The 22,606-nt window shown below is 37.1% G+C and overlaps 1 protein-coding gene across 1 annotated transcript in view; it reads right to left on the minus strand.

Annotated features, from left to right (window-relative positions):
- Nucleotides 1–22,606, minus strand: part of dst (dystonin) — a 360,347-nt gene that overhangs the window by 91,510 nt on the left and 246,231 nt on the right. Inside the window, exons 63-65 of the mRNA XM_056470777.1 lie at nt 6,104–6,265; nt 2,308–2,478; nt 1,273–1,439 (exon numbers count right to left, since the gene is read on the minus strand). Of these exons, the coding sequence (XP_056326752.1) occupies nt 1,273–1,439; nt 2,308–2,478; nt 6,104–6,265 (500 nt within the window). The remainder of the gene's footprint in view (nt 1–1,272; nt 1,440–2,307; nt 2,479–6,103; nt 6,266–22,606) is intronic.

The following is a 22,606-nucleotide window of genomic DNA, read 5'->3' on the forward strand; positions in this document are numbered from 1 at the left end:
ATTGTAGAAGATACTTTGAAGAAACTGAAAACCTGTAACCATTGACTTTCATTGTAGAAGATACTTTGAAGAAAGCTGAAAACCTGTAACCATTGACTTTCATTGTAGAAGATACTTTGAAGAAACTGAAAACCTGTAACCATTGACTTTCATTGTAGAAGATACTTTGAAGAAAGCTGAAAACCTGTAACCATTGACTTTCATTGTAGAAGATACTTTGAAGAAAGCTGAAAACCTGTAACCATTGACTTTCATTGTAGAAGATACTTTGAAGAAAGCTGAAAACCTGTAACCATTGACTTTCGTTGTAGAAGATACTTTGAAGAAAGCTGAAAACCTGTAACCATTGACTGTCATTGTAGAAGATACTTTGAAGAAAGCTGAAAACCTGTAACCATTGACTTTCGTTGTAGAAGATACTTTGAAGAAAGCTGAAAACCTGTAACCATTGACTTTCGTTGTAGAAGATACTTTGAAGAAAGCTGAAAACCTGTAACCATTGACTTCCGTTGTAGAAGATACTTTGAAGAAAGCTGAAAACCTGTAACCATTGACTTTCATTGTAGAAGATACTTTGAAGAAAGCTGAAAACCTGTAACCATTGACTGTCATTGTAGAAGATACTTTGAAGAAAGCTGAAAACCTGTAACCATTGACTTTCGTTGTAGAAGATACTTTGAAGAAAGCTGAAAACCTGTAACCATTGACTTCCGTTGTAGAAGATACTTTGAAGAAAGCTGAAAACCTGTAACCATTGACTTTCGTTGTAGAAGATACTTTGAAGAAAGCTGAAAACCCGTAACCATTGACTTTCGTTGTAGAAGATACTTTGAAGAAAGCTGAAAACCCGTAACCATTGACTTTCGTTGTAGAAGATACTTTGAAGAAAGCTGAAAACCCGTAACCATTGACTTTCCTTGTAGAAGATACTTTGAAGAAAGCTGAAAACCCGTAACCATTGACTTTCATTGTAGAAGATACTTTGAAGAAAGCTGAAAACCTTTAACCATTGACTTTCATTGTAGAAGATACTTTGAAGAAAGCTGAAAACCTGTAACTATTGACTTTCATTGCAGTAAATAACAATGAAAGTCAATGGTTACAGGTTTCCAGTTCTCTTTAAAATATGTTTTTTTGTTGTTTGTTTAACCTAAGAAACACATAGAGGTGAAGAGTGAGTAAATGACTTCTGGGTGAACTATCCCTTCGCTTCTAAACAATGGGCAGTTAATACGCAGAAGTTAATAGCAGATTGCATGCTAATAACTTTACCTGTGCTCGGCTTTCTTAAGCAGGGCATCCCACCTTTGGCCCAGGCATTCAATCTCTCTGCCAATCTTCTCCTTATCAACAGTGTCGGCTAAATCTGTCACCTTCCGTCCCTCCGTCTTAATCAGCTCCACCGTAGCTTTCCGCTCATCCAGCAATCTCTGCAGCAGCTACACACAGCCAACAGGACAGATCTCAGCATGCGTAAAGCAAAGGCAAATGCTGCTTTCAGATTTTCTCAATGTAAAATACTTTGCAAATAGTCATCTTGTGAAAAGTATATTCATATTGCAATATACAGCGGGGGAATAAGTGTTGAACACATTGTCATGTTTGACTATTTCTAAAGGAGCTGTTGACATGGAAGTGAAGCAGATTTTAGTACAAATAATTTTAGATTTTAGTACAATAAAACAAAACAATCTGAAAAATGAGTTCTGTGAAATAAAAATGAAATGACACAAGGTTCTGTGGGTCTCGTCTATCAGATCTGAGCTTTTTTTTGTATTCTCTATTGGATTCGGGTCAGGTGATTGGTTGGGCCATTCTACAGCTCAATTTTCTTTCTCTAAAAGCATCTGAGAGTCTCCTTGGCTGTGTTTTGGATCACTGTCTTGCTGAAATGTCCACCCTGGTTTCATCTACATCCTCCTGCTAATGTAAATGTTGGACTGAAGCAGTAATATTAATATTTAATGAGTAAGAGCTGAAGAACTGCTGAGAGATTTCAGCTGCTGTCTGGGCTTTCACTGCCGAACTTCACCTCCCGTTCATCATGTGTTCAATAATTTTCCCCTGTGTCATTTCATTTTATTACACATACCTTCATTTGTAGAACTAGATTTGTTTTCTTTGCATATATGGATTTCTTTGGTTGTTATCAACATCTGAGGAACAGTCAACAGCACCTCTAGAAGTATGCTTTCTGAGAAGAATGAGAGGTGTTCAATACATATTTCCCCCGCTGTATAACACAGAAAAACTAAATATCGTCATAATGTCAGTGCAGCCCTAGTCTGAGCATGTCTGTCGTCGCACCTTCTGCTCTTGTATCTGTGCTTTGACCACTTTGAATTCAGCAGACGGAGGTTTCTGATTGGCCACCAGCTCCTCTGTGTCTGTGAGCCAGCTGAGCAGAGACTCCAGAGCATCCTGAAAGCGTCCGCAGTGAAGGAGGGCTTCATGAAGCTGTGCTGATCGCTCTGCAACCTGTGGAGATCATAAAATACACTAGTGTTGATGGATGACCTCATTGGGGATACGTGCCCAGGGCAACAAATTTGGGAAATTGCAAATACATGCTCTGGCATTAAGTTGAAGTCAGAATTATATAGCCCTCGCTCATGAATTATTAGACTCTGTATATTTTTTTCTCCAATTTCTGTTTAACGCAAAGACGTTTTTTTTTGTCTAGAGACAATCCAAATCTAATATTGCTTAAAGGGGCTAATAATATTGACCTTAAAATAAGTTTAAAAAATATAAAAACTGCTTTTATTGTAGCCGAAATCAAACAAATAAGACTTTCTCCAGAAGAAAAAATATTATCAGAAATACTGTGAAATTTTTTTAGCTAGAAGAATGAAGTTTTAGTGTAAAAAAGCCTAAGCAGGGACTAAGGCTGCATAATTAGCCATTGGCTAGAATGAAGTCTAGATGTGATGTTTCTGCTGCTTTCAACTGTAGCAATGTTTTACTGCATTGTCCCTGTCAAATAAACATAAATAAATAAATAAATAAATAAATAAATAAATAAATAAATAAATAAATAAATAAATAAATAAAGATAAATAAATAGATAAATAAATAAATAAACATAAATAAATAAATAAATAAACAAATAAATAAACATAAATAAATAAACATAAATAAACAAAAATAAATAACATAAATAAATAAAAATAAATAAATAAATAAATGTAACAAAATAAATAAACACAAATAAATAAATAAATAAATAAATAAATAAATAAATAAAAATAAACATAAATAAATAAATAAACATAAATAAATAAATAAACATAAATAAATAAATATAAATAAATAAACATAAATAAATAAATAAACATAAATAAATAAATAAACATAAATAAATAAATATAAATAAATAAACATAAATAAATAAATAACAATGAATAAATAAATAAACATAAGTAAATAAATAAATAAATAAATAAATAACAATGAATAAATAAATAAACATAAGTAAATAAATAAATAAATAAATAAATAAATAAACATAAATAAATAAATAAATAACAATAAATAAATAAATAAATAAATAAATAAAAATAATTAAATAAATCAATCAATCAATCAATCAATCAATCAATAAATAAATAAATAAATAAATAAAATGCAGGTAAAACAAAACAAACAAACAAAAAGCATTGTGAAATCTTGGTAAATGCACACGGTCACAATGCAGTCTTCTCTTCTAGTTTGCTTTTATAAAACACTATTGGTTGGGTTAATGGAAGCAAGGTGTGTGGGTCAGTCAATAGCAAGCAGATAAATGCACAAAAAGTCAGCCGGCTTCTCACGGATACGTGCGAAAAAGAAATGTAAATGGCACGTATGATGAGCAAATGTGGGCCAGTAACGTATTCGAGAAACAGACACAGCGGCCTCTAGTGGATTTATGAAAAATGGCACGTATGAGAAAATGTCTGCTGCGTCCAAAACCGCTAACTCCATACTATTTAATACGCTTAAAACAGTATGCAAGCCGAGTAGTATGTCCGAATTCATATAATTGTAAATCAGTATTCGATAAGTACCTGGATGACCTACTACTTCTGGTGAGATTCTGAAGTGTGCATCCGATGGACGCTACGCTTCCCCATGATCCCACATGAATGGGAGAGAAGTCATGCAGGTAGGTCACGTGATAATGACAAATGGCGGACGTAGTAAGTCCCAATTCCACTCATACTCACATTTATACTGTGTGTACTTTTCTAACGGTCAAATGTAGTACCTACTGAGTAGTAGGCCATTTCGGACGCAGCCCTAGTCTAGTAATATATTTGAAAATGTCAAAAATGCACATGTCACCCTCTAGTGGATTTGAGAAAACAAAAACGGCATGCAGACGTCGCTTCAGCCACATATTTCCCAATTCCCAAAAATGTAGCCCTGGGCACATACTATATATACAATGGGTTGCAAATGACTCAACTTGTTGATGTAGCAGCTCACACTACTTATCCTACAACATGCACTACATTGCCAAAACTAGTGGGACACCCCTCCAAATCACTTCCATGGCCACAGGTTTATCAAATTATTATTGCTTAATTTATTTATGAGTTAATTTATTGGAAAATCAACTAAATCGACTGATGATGTTTCTGTAAACGTAAATAAGCATCAGACACGGCATATTTTAAGCTGACGTTGCCTAGTTCAACAAACACACGAACACACTCCTGAACCATGTGGAAAGTCATCCCAGAAGAGTGTTATAGCAGCAAATGATGGCTAACTCATATTAAACAGATTGGGATGTCAATAAAGTTTGCGTGCATGTAAAGGTCGATGTCCCAAAACGTTTGGCAATATAGTGTGTATACACTGGGAAAGCTAGGTTAATTGGAAAACAAACTATTCTCAGATTACTAAAACAAGTCTAGCTAATGTCTTGGCATCAGCACTTGTTAGTTACTCACCAGCACTGACAAACATTATGACTGCTATAGCAAAATATTGCAAAAAAAATGAGCATTGCAGAGTGTAGTGGATGAAGAAATCAAACAATTCCTATATGATGTTTAACCCAGGGGCGGACAAGCGAGGTAAGCAGCCCCAGGAAATTAAGGAGCCCCAACCAATGCCAATAAATGCTTTAATGAATCATATAGCTTTTTTATAAATATTCTATCATGTGTTGTAAAATCTTTCTATACCCATTAAGATTGTAACATTATTACTTCTTTTCAAAACGGCGGGCCCTCATGAATAGTGGAACATTCCCTACATACTGCACATGTAAATATCAATATGGCTGCACATAGTTAGCTTGTTTTTAATTTGTGAATTTATTGTATTTAATTTTACATTAAGAAGATAAAGGTACCACTTCAAATATATTTTTAACTTGCAGTTTATTTACAAAAAAACAAATCTATAGAGAAAAAAAATATATCTAAGGGTGTCCAAACGGGGTCCTGGAGGGCCGGTGTACTGCAGATTTTAGCTCCAACTTGCCTCAACACACCTGCACGGATGTTTCTGGAAAGCCTTGTGAAGCTGCGGTCACACTGCACTTTTCTCCCTATAGACTTCCATTCATACGCACGCGAATGCATCAGACCGGAAACGCAAGCTCGTGCGACAGGTTTCGCAGTTCGCTGTGTTGACCTGCGAAAATCGCATCGCATGATTACGTGAGACCAGTCGAAGTTTAAAACATGACCTCTCTGGACAGACATTTAAAACATGGAGCAATCGCTCGCTTATTTTAATGTTTAATCATTCATTCACTCATTTTCTTTTCGGCTTAGTCGCTTATTATTCAGCCACCATGCTGCCATTTTATTTCTAATCATCTTGTTTAATCCCACCCCTTTTCGCAGCGCCGCACAACAGAATTTCGCATGCACAACCTCTAATGTGACCGCAGCATAAGAGCTAGATTGGGGTTAGAAGTAAACATTGCAGAACATCGGACCTCCAGGACCAAGTTTGGACACCCCTGCTATAGAGAAAGAGAATGTTTCGAGTTTCAATGCTTGTCCCCCATACAGAACCTGGAATTGATCACTAAGTCCGCCCCTGGTTTAACCTGGAATCTGAATATTGTGTTTTATTTATATGAAGACTTAGAGCTTACCTTTTTGTTGAGCGTGTTCCACCTGGTGTTGACCTCCTCCAGATCGTGATCCAGGTTTTTGGTGCTGGTGCCTTTGGGGGCGTTCTGGATCAGCGCCTGGCCAAGAGTGTTTAACTCCTGGAACTGGCTCTGCAGAGACTCAATCACGTCCTTTTGGAAAACCTGTAGGAGATCGATATAAAGGAATGATCACAACCACTGAAAACTGTTTCTGCATTCCCCTGCTGAAAAATCCAGCTTAAACCAGCCTAGGATGGTTGGCTGGTTTTAGCTGGTTGACCAGCCTGGTTTTAGAGGGGTTTTGGCCATTTCCAGGCTGGTTTCCAGCCATTTCCAGCCTGGTCTTAGCTGGTCAGGCTGGGTGATGACCAGCTAAAGCCAGCTTGACCAGCTTGACCAGCCTGGTTTAAGCTGGACGTAGTTGCTTTTGTCTGCGCTATCAGCCTGGCTAGGCTGGTCAAGCTGGTTTTAAGCTGGTCATCTTCCAGCCTGACCAGCTAAGACTAGGCTGTAAATGGCTGGAAACCAGCCTGGAAATGGCCAAAACCCCTCTAAAACCAGGCTGGTCGACCAGCTAAAACCAGCTAAGCAGCCTAGGCTGGTTTAAGCTATTTTTTACAGTAGGCTCTGGAGATTATCATCTAAAACATATGCCACTGGCTAGCTATGTTAGTCCTTTCAGCAGGATAACTAGAAACACTGGCCAGTGGCCTTATAAGGTTAAGCTCTTTGCCTGAAATAGTGGCAGTCAAACTGCTTGTTGTGAGAAGCTGCTACTTCGTTATCAACAGCTGTGCACGATCACATCAGATCACGATCTGAGTCACTGACCGCCAATCAGCAGAAACTCAATTCAGCTGTCTGCTAATCTGATAAAGGGCCAACAGCGCTAGCCAGCCTCCCAGGAAAGGCTAATCAAACAATGGGCTATATGCACATCTAGTGTTTTTCAGCCAACGATAAACCTCCGGTGAAAGGTTATTGTGGGTATTTTCAATTTTATAAGATTCCTTTTACAGCATCGATGTTGTAATGTAATTAAAATACAGTCAGTTAAATAGACTTAGAAAATACTGGGGTAAAGTACATTTTATATTTAAAGACATGGAGAGAAACAATCAAATTTAATGCAGTGCCTCTCGTACATTCTGAGGCCCTGTTTACTAGGGATGTGCACACCGATACTCGAGTATCGATATATCGATACTCAGAAGCTTTCAATTTGGTATCGATATTTTTTAAAGTATCGATATTTTAACTATATTTTAATAATTTCTGCATAACTAAATGTTTTAGCGCTGTGTACAGGATTGTCAGTGATGCTTCGCATATAAGACGTTACACCAATCAATCTGCGGCGAACGTGATGTGAGCGATCATGTGCCTTTCAGATAACTTACGTACTCAACACACGCAAGTCGCACAGTTCTGCATTACGAAATGACACGATGGCAGAGAGGTAACGCAGCGTGTTGAGGTGCTCATCAGCTGAAAAAGCATCGCACGAGCAATATTTGTGATGAGAAAGTCATACACAGCAACAATACAAGCAGCCTTTATAAACACAGCAAATAGTAGTATTATAATATATAGTATAATAATAATAATAATAATTAAATACAAATAAAAATAAATAAATAAAATAAATCAGCTCTCTCTCTCTTTCTCTCTCGTTACCATTAGGTGAATAAGATTAAATATAAATGTGTGTGTATCTGTGCAGTGTGTATATACAGTATGTATGTGTATGCAGTGTGTGTATAAACTATGGATGTGTGTGCATGTATGTATATATCACACACACACACACACACACACACACACACACACACACACACACACAAAATGATGAAAAATGATGTTTTTTTTTTAAATAGTAAGTGGTATCGATATCGGTATCGGTCTCGTAAAAAATGTAACAAAAAGTATCGATATCGTATCGAATTTAAAAATTGTGGTATCGCGCATCTCTACTGTTTACACTAATACGTTTTAAAGCTCGTACACACCGAGACGCTTTGCGTTTATCGTCAGCGTGTTTCGAGACGAGTCAAACCCAAACGATTTTCACTGGCGTCAAGCAGAAAAGTATACAAAATCACTCCTTGATGTTAGATGGCGCTACACAACTTTAAGCTTCTGACACCCGCTTGTAACAAAAAAGAAGAAGAAGAGAGAAGGTTAACATGCTTGTTGTTAAAGTTACTGGCGATTCGAATAAGCATGGATGGTTTAGGTAAATGAAGAAATTATTATTGTTCACCAGTGCAATGATCAGCTCCACGTTCATATCGCCTCTGGGCATCTTCTTCAATGTGCGCTCGTATTGACAGCTTTGCGCTTGAGCGTCTCCAAGAGCTGTTTAATGTAACTTTAACAGCTTTGTGCACATGAACAAAAGTGGCAATCTGATTGGTGGAGGAGGTTTTGATGTGGCGCGTCAAAACAAAAAAAACAAGCCTGAGGTGTTTCTTTAAAGATGACGCTTTTACACCTGCCGTTTCGCGCGTGGGCGCTCTTTATTTAGTCACGAGGTGTTAAACGTAGACGGAAAACGCAAGCAAAAAGTGTCCCAGTGTGAATGGACCTTTAATTTTAAAGCAAATGACTTTTGTTATGGTTACGCCTTCCGTCCATACTACCTCAGAGTTTTTAAAACGGAGCATTTTGGAAACGCTGAAGAGGCCGTTTTGGTTTTAAACTGCTGCTGCTCTGTGTGAGTGTGGATTGGGGAAAACGTAGACGTCTTAAAATGGAGGCGTGGCTGCAGACAATCTGATTGGGGCTTTTTCCTCAATATTAAGAGCGCACAGTTCAGTCTTGCGCCCCTTTCCTCGTAAGTTAGACTTCAGAAGTTTGATATGGAAAACAAACTCCCGAGGACACGTCGGGTAAATCTTCAAAGGGAACAGTGTACTGTATAGCATCATTCACATCACCCTGGCTACGTTGTTTTACACCTTAACAATGAAGACATGATATAAGGAACTGCCTATTTTCATTTTAATATTGCAATTGAATATATATGCAACTTATTTATTATATAAAACTAATAGAACAACAAATCAAGGAACAAACAAACGTCTAGGGAATAATAAAGAAACTAACTAACTTTAACTACACAGATAAATAATGCCAAACAAAACCATAAGGTTGCCGAAATAAAGAGATGGTCTTGACACGAGGACGGCCAAGTAGCCACACCGTCCTCCAGAAGCTAGCACACACTGGCATTTATATGCTTTGAACCAATTGGTGAGCAACCATGGCACCCAATCAGGATCTGCCACATCCGACTTGAATCCTGGGGTTGTCACACAGACACTAAAAATGTTGAGGCGTTGTGTAGCTGCATATTTATATGAGCGTCACCTTCACTGTGTGCATATTTATAACTAAACAGAGCCGATAACATAACTGCCTCATTGAAAATACGAAACATACCCTCTCTTTTGCTGAATATCATTTTTTTCTCATCAATAATGGTCATTTTAAAGTATAGCGTACAATAAGTTAAGGAAATAAAGGCAAGCAATCAGTTAAATGTGCAGAATCAGTCTTCGTGGTTACATAAATTAATATATTACCTTATCTTTGCGCTCAGCCAAAACATGTTACATGACTCAAAAGACTGAAGAGTCGTAGATAGAGACACGATTAATTTAATATCATGTTTAACAACTATCGTGAGATGAAATCCAGTGGTAGATCCTTGATGAACTGTCCGACGTGCACTGCTCTCACCTGGGGAGACCGTCGCATACGCTGCAGCGCATGACAGTAGGAATGGGACGAGTAAAGGTATAGTGCGGTTTGGAAAAGTCAAGGTTTTAAAACCGTCAAAGTTTTCTGCAATAGCGTTCCTAAGGTATGAGTAAGATTGTTTGTTAACATTTTATTAGGACAACAGTATCTCCGGCTGAAAACATCTCCAAATATGCCGTTTTAACGCATTTAAATTAATTATCTTATAATTATAAAGAAATCTGTGTTTTTTCATGTTTACTGCTCCAAAAATATTATAAATCTTTCACAAAATCAATATATATTGTGTTCAAAGGGGAAAAAAGTTTAAGTTTTTTACCCAGACGTTTAAAAAGAACTTTTCAGTAGAAATTAGTAATCGCAATACAGTGATACCATGATATTTTTGTTCAAGGTTATCGGTCCCACTTTATATTAAGTGGCCTTAACTAATATGTAGTTACACTGAAATTAACCCTTGTTTACTTATTGCAAAAATACTGTACATGTTTTTACATTGTACTTATGCTTGATTAAATACATCCATATAATTACCTAGTAACTGATTTCTGTAATTACACCACTGTTGACCATCCCTTACACCTTAACCCATCCCTAAGCCTACCCATACCATCAATCCTGTCCATAACCCTACCCTCAATAACACCAAAAGTGATCTGCACTACATTACGAACACAGTAAGTACACTGTATTTGCTTTTTGAATGTAAGTACATGTAGTTAAGGCCACTTAATATAAAGTGGGACCCTAAAACGTATCAGTGTAAACAGGGCCTGAGACCTGCTTTATATGGCGTATCAATCAGGTAGTGAAGATGAAAACACTGATCATCTTTGATCATCAGATCCTAACGTAGCGATTTTGTAATGGTGCATGGTCCATATTTCGGAGTACCTGTGAGGACGGCAAAGCCACAAGCTCCATCTGCGAACATTCGGCTATGGATGTTAACAGACTCTCAATGTCTTCATCAACTAATCCATTAGCGAAACCTGCTTCCCTCTCGACCAACAACAAGAAATCCTCCAAATCGGCCATTTTGGAGTCCGTAGCTCTCTGCTCGCATTCATAGCACTTTTCGTCCTTGGTGACATGATTCTTCTTATGCTGGCGATGTGGGAGAGTCTTTGGTTCGGTGACTAAAACACCGAGCAGCTCACAGTCATCCTGCGAACAAGTGTCCTCGACAAGCTCAGCTGTGGGTAATTCCTCATATCCGGACAACATTGTGAAGTTCTGCGCTCCGCTACTTCCATTAATATCAATGCATTCGCTGTTTGAAGCAGAGCGCTCACTCAGATCAGAATCGTGTGTGTTGTTACGTGCAAACCTTTCTTTTACATTAGAGAACGGGAACTGTTCCTTACAGGAGCTAAGTGAACCCAAAGTCTTTAAATCCCCAGAAACATGCACTCCTTCAGCAGAAGAAAGGCTTCTTGTGCTGGGTGCGTTTCGTTTGTGAGCTCGTGGGTTTCGTAGTTCTCTGTCCACAGTAGGACTACACAGTCCTGAATCTCCTTCAGAGGTAAGAGAGTTTGTCATGCTACGTCCTCGTGCCACTCGATTCAACCCACGTTGGTTAGTTTCATCGTTGCACAGAGTTTCGCTGCAACTACTGTATTCGCTGAGGTTTGTAGGAGCGAAAGTCCGCCATGATCGGCGGTGCTGAGGCGCCTCTAATTTCTCACCCGCAACTCGTGGCTTACATAGCATGGTGTCTGCACCGCGGATAATATCTCCATTAAGCTTTAAGCCATCAAACACCACCCGCTCATCCAATCGCACTGCATCCCTGCTGCGGAGCTCAAAGGCACTATTGGAAGCCAAGACGCCGTTCCCACAGAGAGCACTTATGTCTAGGGTTCGATGGCTGTATGGTAAAGTCCCTACAAAGTGCCTTGATGCCAGGCTTCCTTTGGAGCCCGAGTCGATCTGCTCATTTAGACGTACAGTATCATATATGGACCTCTGGGGGACGTAGCAATCATCAATATTGAGATCTTCCTCATCTCCTTTGCCCACACAAGAAGGGTTCTGTCTCAGACAATCAGGTCTGCTTAGAGGTTTGCCCATAATGCCAGTAAATTACGAATTATGTATAACAATGAGGTAAACGTCAATGAGATTTTCAGTGCAGCAAGTCCGAACGGACATGGAAAATACATCAAAGAAACTCTGAACTGGTGTATTTACTTTTGTACATCGCTAGGCATGGGCGAGAAAATAAATACAGCAGTAGTAAAATACATACTTTAGTTTAAGGTGCTATTCTCGCTATTGATAAACCGTGAGCTATGACTTTCTATGACAATTGGCTGCTTAATAATGGCTTTTAAGGTGTCGTTGGGTTTAGGTATTGCTTAGGATTAGGGATCTAGAATAAGATCATGCAGAATATGTGCTATATAACTGATAATAAACAGCCAATATCTTAATAATAGGCAATAAGTCACTAGTTAATAATTGGAATTTATCCAGATTTCTGTTACAAATAAGTGTAAGACTAATTTAATACAAACCAAAAACACTGATGTCGAACATGAAGTCAATGAAATATATATATATATATTAAAAAATAAACTTTAGCCTATTCTCAAACACACGCATCACTTCTTCCTCTTAAACATCCTCTTCCAAGATGACAATCCAGCCGGTTTCCATTTATCCCTATTGTGGCAACTTGTCATTGTTGCTCGTATCCTCAGCTCTTCATAACTCCATCACAGACGTCAGACATAGAAACATATTCAGAGTCATCCACACTGCGAAATCCTGTATGCGTAATGGTGGCATATCCAAATACAAATCCTCAAATCTGGGAAAACAAAGCCATAAGCTCTCCAGGAGAAACAAAAAAGCGGCTCCTTTCTCTCTTGTGGTCCGACCGGCAATGACAGAGACACCCTCCTGGCACAGAGCTCAAGGCCCCGCCCCCCCCTCACATTATTCAGCCAACATCTGCCGTGGCGGACGGCTCATGCTGATTGGTGGACGCTTGACCCTCTTTAATTCTCCCCTTCTGTCTCCCTGTCCCATTTGACTTAACTTCTTAGTGTTCCCCTGCTCTGACAGCAGCTCTCCTCCTCTTGTCAGGGGAGGGCAGAGAGAGAGAGAGAGAAACAAAGCTACAAAAGCGGCCGGCAACCTCTCGGATGACATCACACAAGGCAGAAACAGATATGTGCTGCGTCACAATTCACATACTTATACTACGTCCATTAAGTATGTACTTGTTTGCTGAATAAATAGTATATACTTTTGAGTGTGTAGCAGAGGAGAATGCAAGCTTTGGGATGAACTTCTTACTCATTGACGGACCGTTATGTAGCTTCATTTCAAGCCCTGTCAATCTCGTCTTGGTCTCGAAGGTCCGCCATGTTTGTAGTTTGTTTACACTTTTTACTCGAGTTTGTAGTTCTAACCGAATTCACATCCAACGGCCAATGTATTGTGGGTAATATTAGTGTTTTGAGTTTGGACGGTTCGACACTACGGGAAATAGTAGAGCAGGGCTACTCAATTGGCGGCCCGCAGGCTGAACCCGACCCCCGAGGCAATTTGTTCCAGCCCGCCAAATAGTATGACCAAGACATTAAGAATAAATTTAATTCAGTCAAAAAACGGTCGCTATAGTTATGAAGTGACGTGCGTCTGTTCAATACAGCACGAGCTGCAGTTGAAGGCTGCGCAGAGCGTGAGTTAAGTGGCGCGAGCAGCCGATAACATTTGGATATGTTGGCCTTTTATATAATGCACTGATATTGTTAATAGGGATGCAACGATTAGCCGATTTCACTATTAACCACGCTTTAATTCGTCACGGTTAATTAATCGTAACGTTTTCTCAACGCTGCGTTTCTGTTGCACGGAACAAAACTGCTGCAACTAAACAAAAGTATGCAAAACTTTGCGCAAGTTTAAAGTTCCGAGCTTATACCGAGGCTAATGCGCACGCACACTGGATTAACTATAGCAGCGGCCGTTCTAATGGAGATGTGCGCATATTGGGAGCGGTGCGCGTGCAGCTAGCAAGTGGACCGACGCACTTGCGCCCTCCAGGCACACACAGTAGAAATTAGCTCACGCTGTAGCGGTGAGAGTTGTGCGTGGCTTTCAGTGCAATGTAAACAAAAGATACGTACCACGAATAATTATAAACTATTAAAATGATTATGTATGAACGCAGATGATAACAGTTGTGAAACAGTTCATTTACATTTATAGCTAATATATCGCTTAAATTAACATTAGACATTTAACATTGTTATTTATTTATTCATTGTTCTGTCATTTATTCTCATTGTAAAATCATCACTCATGTTTACAACAAAATCCAAAATCCAAAATCCAAAAACCCAAATTTTTCATTTATTTTTAAATCCAAAGAGAAATGGACTTTTGTTTGTTTGTTATTGATATCTTGTGCTGTATTTGGTTATTGAGCAGCCATAAGTGAAGTTTATTCATAAACAAATTTCGAGAGGATCATGTGCTTATCCAATTTACAATGCACCAATCAGACGATTCCTAATCTACCATGAATACCCTAGGTTACGTATCACCGCTATCTTCGTTTTGAAGAATCCCCCCTTCCACCCCTACTTCTCCTCCTTTCCTAGATGGGTGGCACGGTGGCCCAGTGGTTAGCACTGTTGCCTCACAGCAAAAACATCTCTGTTTCCAGTCTTTACCAAACCAGCCAACGTTTCGGTGCAGAGTTTGCACATTCTCCCCGTCCTTATATGGGTTTCCCCCAGGTCCCTCGGTTTCCTTCCACCGTCCAAAAATATGCCACCTAAGCATATTGACTACTCCAAATCAGCACTACAGACATGCTCCTACCAAGTACTTATCTCTTTAAAGAGCGACTACTACCTGCTCTTCAGCCACCATGACAGGGGAGTTCTCGAGATCTACCTGAGCTCAAACTCCCCTCTCACCTTGCAATGGGAGGGAGCCCCGGGCTCGAGGATCTTATGAGCTCAGGGCTCTCTCCTCCTATCAATCATCAGCTAAGTGTTAAATAACACTTTAAAACATGAGCAGCTTTCTTGTGATTTTCTAAACTAGTGTATTGAATTTAATGAATGCATAATAACCGTGAAACCATGATTGTTCTTCAGGCTATGTAATCGTACAAACAAAATCTATAATCGTTTCATCCCTAATTCTTACGCAGTTCAAACATAACATGAACGTGGGTGTCTTAAGGAGCAAAAATACAGCATATGGGCTCTGATATTGCTGTTGCGTCATCCCTTATATTGCAATTTATATCTCTCCGGCCCCTCATTTGTGATGCTGTTCATGAGCTGGCCCCCATAATTGAATAGCCCTGTAGTAGAGCATCCGGGAACCTTTGGCATACTCCTTTCAACATACTACAGTCTGGGACACACTCATTCTGCTTTTGAATGCTCTTTAGGGCGGAATTAGGACGCAGCATTGCTCTCTTGCCCTCTTGTTTCTCCTCTTCCCCGTCTGGTGTTTCGGAGCCCGTAGTGTCTCATAATTAGACTGGAATGCTGAGGGAGGAACTGTAAGGAAACACCGTAACCTCTGCCAACGGCATGACAGGTCTTTTTTCATGGCAAGTGGATGGAGGTGGGAGATGCAATGGATTAAAGGGTAGACCGAATAAAGAATGCTGTTTTTGTTTCTGGTACTTGTTAACTTTACGTCAGCAAGATTTGTTCTGTTTTCCTGGTAGTGCCCTCCACAGTGAACTTCATAGATAAAATCTGTCATCATTGACACCTACATTCAGAACGCAAGTGTTTTTAAGACATACTTTTTAGGGTAGCTTTTATATGATTAAAAAAATGTATTTCAAATATTCCTTTGGTTTATTTTTAGTTTTTTTATTATTTTTTTAACTCTTTACTTTTTATATGTACAGTTGACGTCAGAATTATTCGCCCTCCTGTATATTTTTTTTGCCCAATTTCTGTTTAACGGAAAGAAGATTTATTCTTCAACACATTTCTGATCATGATAGTTTTAATAACTCATCTCTAATAACTGATTTATTTTCTCTGTGTCATGATGACAGCACATAATATTAGACTAGATATTCTTCAAGACACTAGTATTCAGCTTAAAGTGACATTTAAAGGCTTAACTAGGGTAATTAAGTTAGGGTAATTAGGCAAGTCATTGTATAACAGTGGTTTGTTCTGCAGACAATCCAAAACTAATATTGCTTAATAGTTAGAATTTGTTTTTAAACTAAAGTGTTACCATAAACAGCTCACAATTGTAAAAAATGAATGACAAAAAGTCAAGACAACAAATATTTTTAATTTGGTTTAACTTTAATAAATTAACTTCTTTTTAAAATGGCGTCTTTTAGAGTTATATGAAGTTTAACTTAAAATTTTAGTCAGTTTGTTTGATGCAAGTTGAGATGATTAGTAAAGTTCATTTGATTCAACTAAAAAATTTGATTCAACTAAAAAAATAAGACAGAAATCATTTGTTTACATTCACATTTAGTCATTTAGCAGACGCTTTTATCCAAAGCGACTTACAAATGAGGACAAGGAAGCAATTTACACAACTATAAGAGCAGCAGTGAGTAAGTGCCGTAGGCGAGTTTCAGGAGTGTAAAGTCTAAGAAGCAAAGCATTAGTAATGTAAGTTTGTTTTCTGAGAGAGAGTACAGTTAGTGGTATAGCCAGAGAGGCAGTTGCAGATTAGGAAGGAAAGTGGAGACTAAATAGTTTAGTTGTTTCTTGAAGACAGCAAGTGACTCTGCTGTTCTGATGCAGTTAGGTTCATTCCACCAACTGGGCAGATTGAATGTGAGAGTTCAGGACAGTGATTTCTTCCCTCTTAGGGATGGAACCACGAGGCGACGTTCATTCACAGAACGCAAGTTTCTGGAGGGCACATACATCTGCAGAAGTGAGAGCAGATAAGAAGGAGCAAAGCCAGAGGTCGCTTTGTTTACAGTGTGGCGCATGTGCGACTGTAGTCTGATTGTAGTCTGGTTGCTGTTGGATGACCTCAGGGTGTCATTAGTAGCCTTGACTATTGATTTGGACTTGATTCTATGTGTTTATTTGTAGTCTTAAAAACCTGTCACCATTCACTGCCATTATATGAATCACCAACAACCACAAATTCAGCTCAAAATCGTCTTTACTGTTCTACTGAACAAAAACAAGTCACCTACATCTTAAATAACCCGTGGGTGCACTTTAAAACATAATTAGTTGACTTTACTCGAAATAAGTCGGTAAACCCTTTGATTTTAAAGCGATTAGTTGACTTTACTTAAAAAAGAATAAACTTGTTGCCTTAAAAAAATTAAGTAAATTATCTGTGCATATTTATAAAAATTAAGTTAAATCTACTTAACGGTTACAATTTACAATGGGTTTACTCACTTTTTTTAAGTAAAGTAAACAATCACTTATTTAACATTCATTTATTTTCCTTCATCTTAGTCCCTGATTATCAGGGGTCGCCACAGCGAAATGAACCACCAACTGTTCCAGAATATGTTTTACACAGCGGCAACCAGTGCTTAATTAGTGAATTGCGAGGTCCCGGAACTGATGGGGTAATGGATCCGACATGATCACGCATGAAAGTGGATGACGAAAGTGAGCAGGCCGGGGGTGTCATGGACGACAGTGAAGAGGGTTGGGGAGTCGCGGAAGAAATCGAAAGTGAACAGCGGATGGGGGAGAAGGGCGGTTGAGGAGGGGGATCGATGCCGTGTTCCGGCATAAATTTAGCCCTGGCGGCAACCCAGTACCGGGAAACACCCATACACTCTCACATTCACACACACTCATACACTACAGCCAATTTAGTTCATCGCTTCACCTACAGTATAGCGCATGTGTTTGGACTGTGGGGGAAACCAGAGCACCCAGAGGAAACCCATGCCAACACGGGGAGAACATTCAAACTCCACACAGAAATGCCAACTGAGCCACCGTGCCTCCTCACCACTTTCTTGCGTGAACTACCCCTTTAAGAACAGATTTCTAACAAATTACTGTGATTTTCTGCTCTGTTCATAAATACAGCACAGCATCGAGCGGCTTTAAAGCACAGCAAACGGTCAAGTTCATCCAAATAAGTGGCGTCATAGAAAGATAAATGCCTTTTATTTGCTTCATGAGACGTCTATGTGGCGTCAACAGCTGTAAACACGTCCCGGAGACATCACAGACTTGGACTCAACACAAATGTTCAGCTTTTTTCTGTATTCACTGCCTGGATTATTTCAGAATAGTCTTTCTTCGAATCCCACACAACTCTTTCCTTAACCTCTTCACCTCTGACAGCTTCCCCATTTCGCAATCGCTGAGACTGTTCACAACTCCCTGCATACTGAGTTGGAGAAATATTTACACTTTACTGCACTAGACACTTGTTCATTTTTAATACACCACAGCTTTTACAAACTTAAGACAATTATTTGGTTTTAAAGTTTTGCATATGATAACTTTACATATACCATATTAATTAGGTAACTAGGCGAGTCTGATTAATTAGGTTAGTCATTGCACAACAGTGGTTTAAGTAACACTATTACAATTCACAGTATTAAACGTGCAGGTTTGACACCTACTGGTTGAACTAGGTATTGCATGCCTAGTTCAAAACACATGCAAGTGCAGGTTGCCAGATTGACGACACCAACAGGAGTGTGCCTGACTATCGAGCCTAAAGGCTGATTTTAACCGTGTTTAAAATAAAAGCAACAGCACACGATAGAGGGAATATTCTCCATATTAAAAGGAGTTTTTGTCCTAACCAACAGCCGAAATGTATATTTTAGAAATGGTTTCAGAGAACTATTAAAATGTTTACCTCAGGTAAACTTCATGTGCTTTTTTTTCTCAGTATTAAATGCTAATAATGTGAGTTTGAATGCCATTTTACATGACATTTATTGCCATATACTGAAAGCAGCAGCAGATATAGATCATAAAATAAACCATTTGAAATTGAGCTTTAGAACTGTGATTCAGTGCAAGCAAACATATCAGTGATTCAGCATCTACATTTAATCATGTTAAAGAGGTTTAATTTGTATTAATTAGATTATAAACCTTAGCATTGTTGGAGTGCAGTGAGTGCACTATTCTGTGCTTCTCAATGGCTGTATTTACATTTCTGTCATGTTTCATCTTGGTGCAAACAGCCAAATTGCTCATCACTGCAAATCTCGTCATGTAGTGGGTTACAATGTAACCTGCTCATCTAATGTTTACATTGGTAATATTTATAATATTTGCTAATTAATAACCTAATGTGAAACTCATTTCGGAGTCTGCTACTGTCCACCGGAGGTCGTATTTCGGTCATGAACGCGTGTTTTGAGAAATATGCTGTTTTCCACCAAGGCAACCCGGCAGGATGCTGTAATATGATTGGTTAAACTGGCAGTGGGCGGGTTAAATGACCAAAACAAAGACAGCCGTTCTGGCACGGAGAACACATTTACAAAGCAGAATATCTGACTTCAGCATTGTTTTTCAGATAAACAAGAATGTTCACTGAGCATGTTTCTGAATATCTGCAAACATATCATAGTGTTTTTAAGCTTTAGAAGAGTCAAAAACTGACATACAGCACCTTTAACTAATCATAAACTAACACTAATGGCTCAATAAACTACTAATGAGCTGTTTATTAATAGTTAATAAGGTAGAGGTTGGGTTTAGGTTTAGATTAGGGATGTAGAATAAGATCATACATTATGACTACTAAACAGTTCATAACTTAACTAAAGTGTTACCGTTGCTTCTATCGAAGACAAATAAATCTTAAGGGAGCTAATATTGACCCTAAAAAGAGCTTTTAAAAATATATAAGCTGCTTTTATTCCAGCCACAAAATGTTCTTGTTACAAAACACGCATGGACAAACATCATCATATTTCTGCTGAACATTGTGCAACCCTTAGCTTTAACTTCGCACAACTGTCTAGTGTTTACTTCATACAATTGCTTTAATATTTGTTAGCCTAATTGCTTTTAAAAATAATCAATTAGCGCTGAACTGATATGCAGTGACCTGAACATTTCCCTTTTCATTTCTTGTGAATTGGGGCGACGCAGTGGCGCAGTTGGTAGTGCTGTCGCCTCAGAGCAAGAAGGTCGCTAGTTCAAGCCTCGGCTGGGTCAGTTTGCGTTTCTGTGTGGAGTTTGCATGTTCTCCCTGCATTTGCAAGGGTTTCCTCCGGGTGCTCCTGTTTCCCCCACAGTCCAAAGACATGCGGTACAGGTGAATTGGGAAGGCTAAATTGTCCATAGTGTATGTGTATGAATGAGTGTGTATGGATGTTTCCCAGTAATGGGTTGCGGCTGGAAGTACATCCGCTGTGTAAAACATATGCTGGATAAGTTGGCGGTTCATTCCGCTGTGGCAACCCTGGATTAATAAAGGAACTAAGCCGAAAAGAAAATGAAGAAATGGACTTCTTGTGTACTGTAAAATATGTAGTGTTATGTAAGTGTAGAAACAGTTTGCTGTGCACTTCAGAGCTCTCTATAATTTCTGAAATCAAATACACTGAAGTTAATAATAATGACCTTATTATATATAGCGCGTTTAGCATCTCAAAGTGCTTTACATACAGTTGAAGTCAGAATTATTCGCCCTATTTTTATTTCTTTTTCCAATATTTCCCAAATGATGTTGAACAGAATTTTTCACAGTATTTCCTATAATATTTTTTCTTCTGGAGAAACTCTTATTTGTTTGATTTCGGCTAGAATAAAAGCAGATTTTAATATTTTTATCACCATTTGAGGTCAATATTATTAGCCCCCTTAACTAGTGTCTTATTAGCTGCCTATTAATAACATATTCGCTCTTTATTAGTACTTATGAAGCACATATTCTGCATGATCTTATTCTAAATCCTTAATCCTACCCAATACCTAAACCCTCAAAACTACTATTAAGACAAAAGTCATAGTTAATGGTTTATTAATAGCGATATTAACATATAACTACCTTAAAATGATCTGAGCACTATTTACGATTTAATTTGGGTTGGAAAAATTTACATTTGGAGCCAACTAGTGATTTCTAGCAACTTTTTTTAATGCACTCGAAAACAAAGTATCACGTGCATGAAGCCATTCATTTAAAACCAGACATGATAGCAAACAATGCCTGTCTGTTCACAGAAGATGAAAAAAACAGGGCAGGGATGTTTCCCCATTCAAAAAATAATAAACCTTAGTCAACAAAATCTCTCACCATTCACATGAACAATACACACAGCCACTGAAACTATTATTTAGAGGAGAACAAAGCTTTCACTGGAGGAAAAAAACATTCACAAGGGCTGAGATTCATTCATTGAGCCACAAGTGTTATCTCTGTCTCTCTCTCTCTCTCTCTCTCTCTCTCTCTCTCTCTCTCTCTCTCTCTCTCTCTCTCAATGAGAAATGTGTGGTTTTTAAAAGTTTGTGTTAATTTAATGTGCTTTAAATCTCTGTCTCTCTCTATTTAATTCAATTCAATTCAATTTAATTCAATGCAAAAGCATTTATAAAATTTACATTAAAAACATAGTAAACACAGTAAATAGTAGTGGTAAAAAATAATCATAATTTTAAAATACAATAATAATAAATGAGAATAAACTGTACATTTAACAATCAACATTTATGGATAAAACAGTAATTATAAATAATAAGAATCAGTATATTTACAATGATTGGTTTATAATAATCTAATAATCTAGATGTATGTGTGTGTGCATTTTTGTCTCTCTCAAAAATGGTGATTATATATATATATATATATATATATACAATCATTCATTCATTTTCTTGTTGGCTTAGTCCCTTTATTAATCTGGGGTCGCCACAGTGGAATGAACCGCCAACTTATCCAGCATTTGTTTTATGCAGCAGATGCCCTTCCAGCCGCAACACACCAAACAAGTTCAAACAATGAAGAGCAAATCCATTGATGCGCATATACAGTATATATATTTATAAACATAGTAAACGCAGTAATAATAATAATAATAATAATAATAATAATAATAATAATAATAATAATAATAGTAATAATAATAATAATAATAATAATAATAAAATAATAATAAATAATAATAATAATAATTAAATAATAAATAATAATAATAATAATAATAATAATAATAATTAAATAATAAATAATAATAATATTAAGAAAATAATAATAATAATAATTAATAATAATAAAATAATAATAATAATAATAATAATAATAATAAATAATAATAATAATAAAATAATAATAATAATAAAATAATAATAATAATAAATAATAATAATAATAATAAAATAATAAATAATAATAATAAAATAATAATAATAATAATTAATAATAATAATAATAATAAAATAATAATAATAATAATATATAATAATAATAATAATGATAATAATAAAATAATAATAATAAATAATAATAATATTAATAATTATTAATAATAATAAAATAATAAAAATAAAATAATAATAATAATAATAATAATAATAATAATAATAATAATAATAATAATAATAATAATAATAAATATTAATAATAATGATAATAATAAATAATAATAATAATAATAAACAAGACAAAATAATCAGAATAAACTGCTCTCTCTCTCTCTCTCTCTCTCTCTGTACATTTAACAAACAACATTTTAGGATACACCAGTATATATGTGTAATAAAACATAATAATCAGCATATTTACAATGATTCATTTAGAATA

Source organism: Danio aesculapii, chromosome 13 (assembly GCF_903798145.1).
Source record: "Danio aesculapii chromosome 13, fDanAes4.1, whole genome shotgun sequence".
NCBI classification, from domain to species: Eukaryota; Metazoa; Chordata; class Actinopteri; order Cypriniformes; family Danionidae; genus Danio; species Danio aesculapii.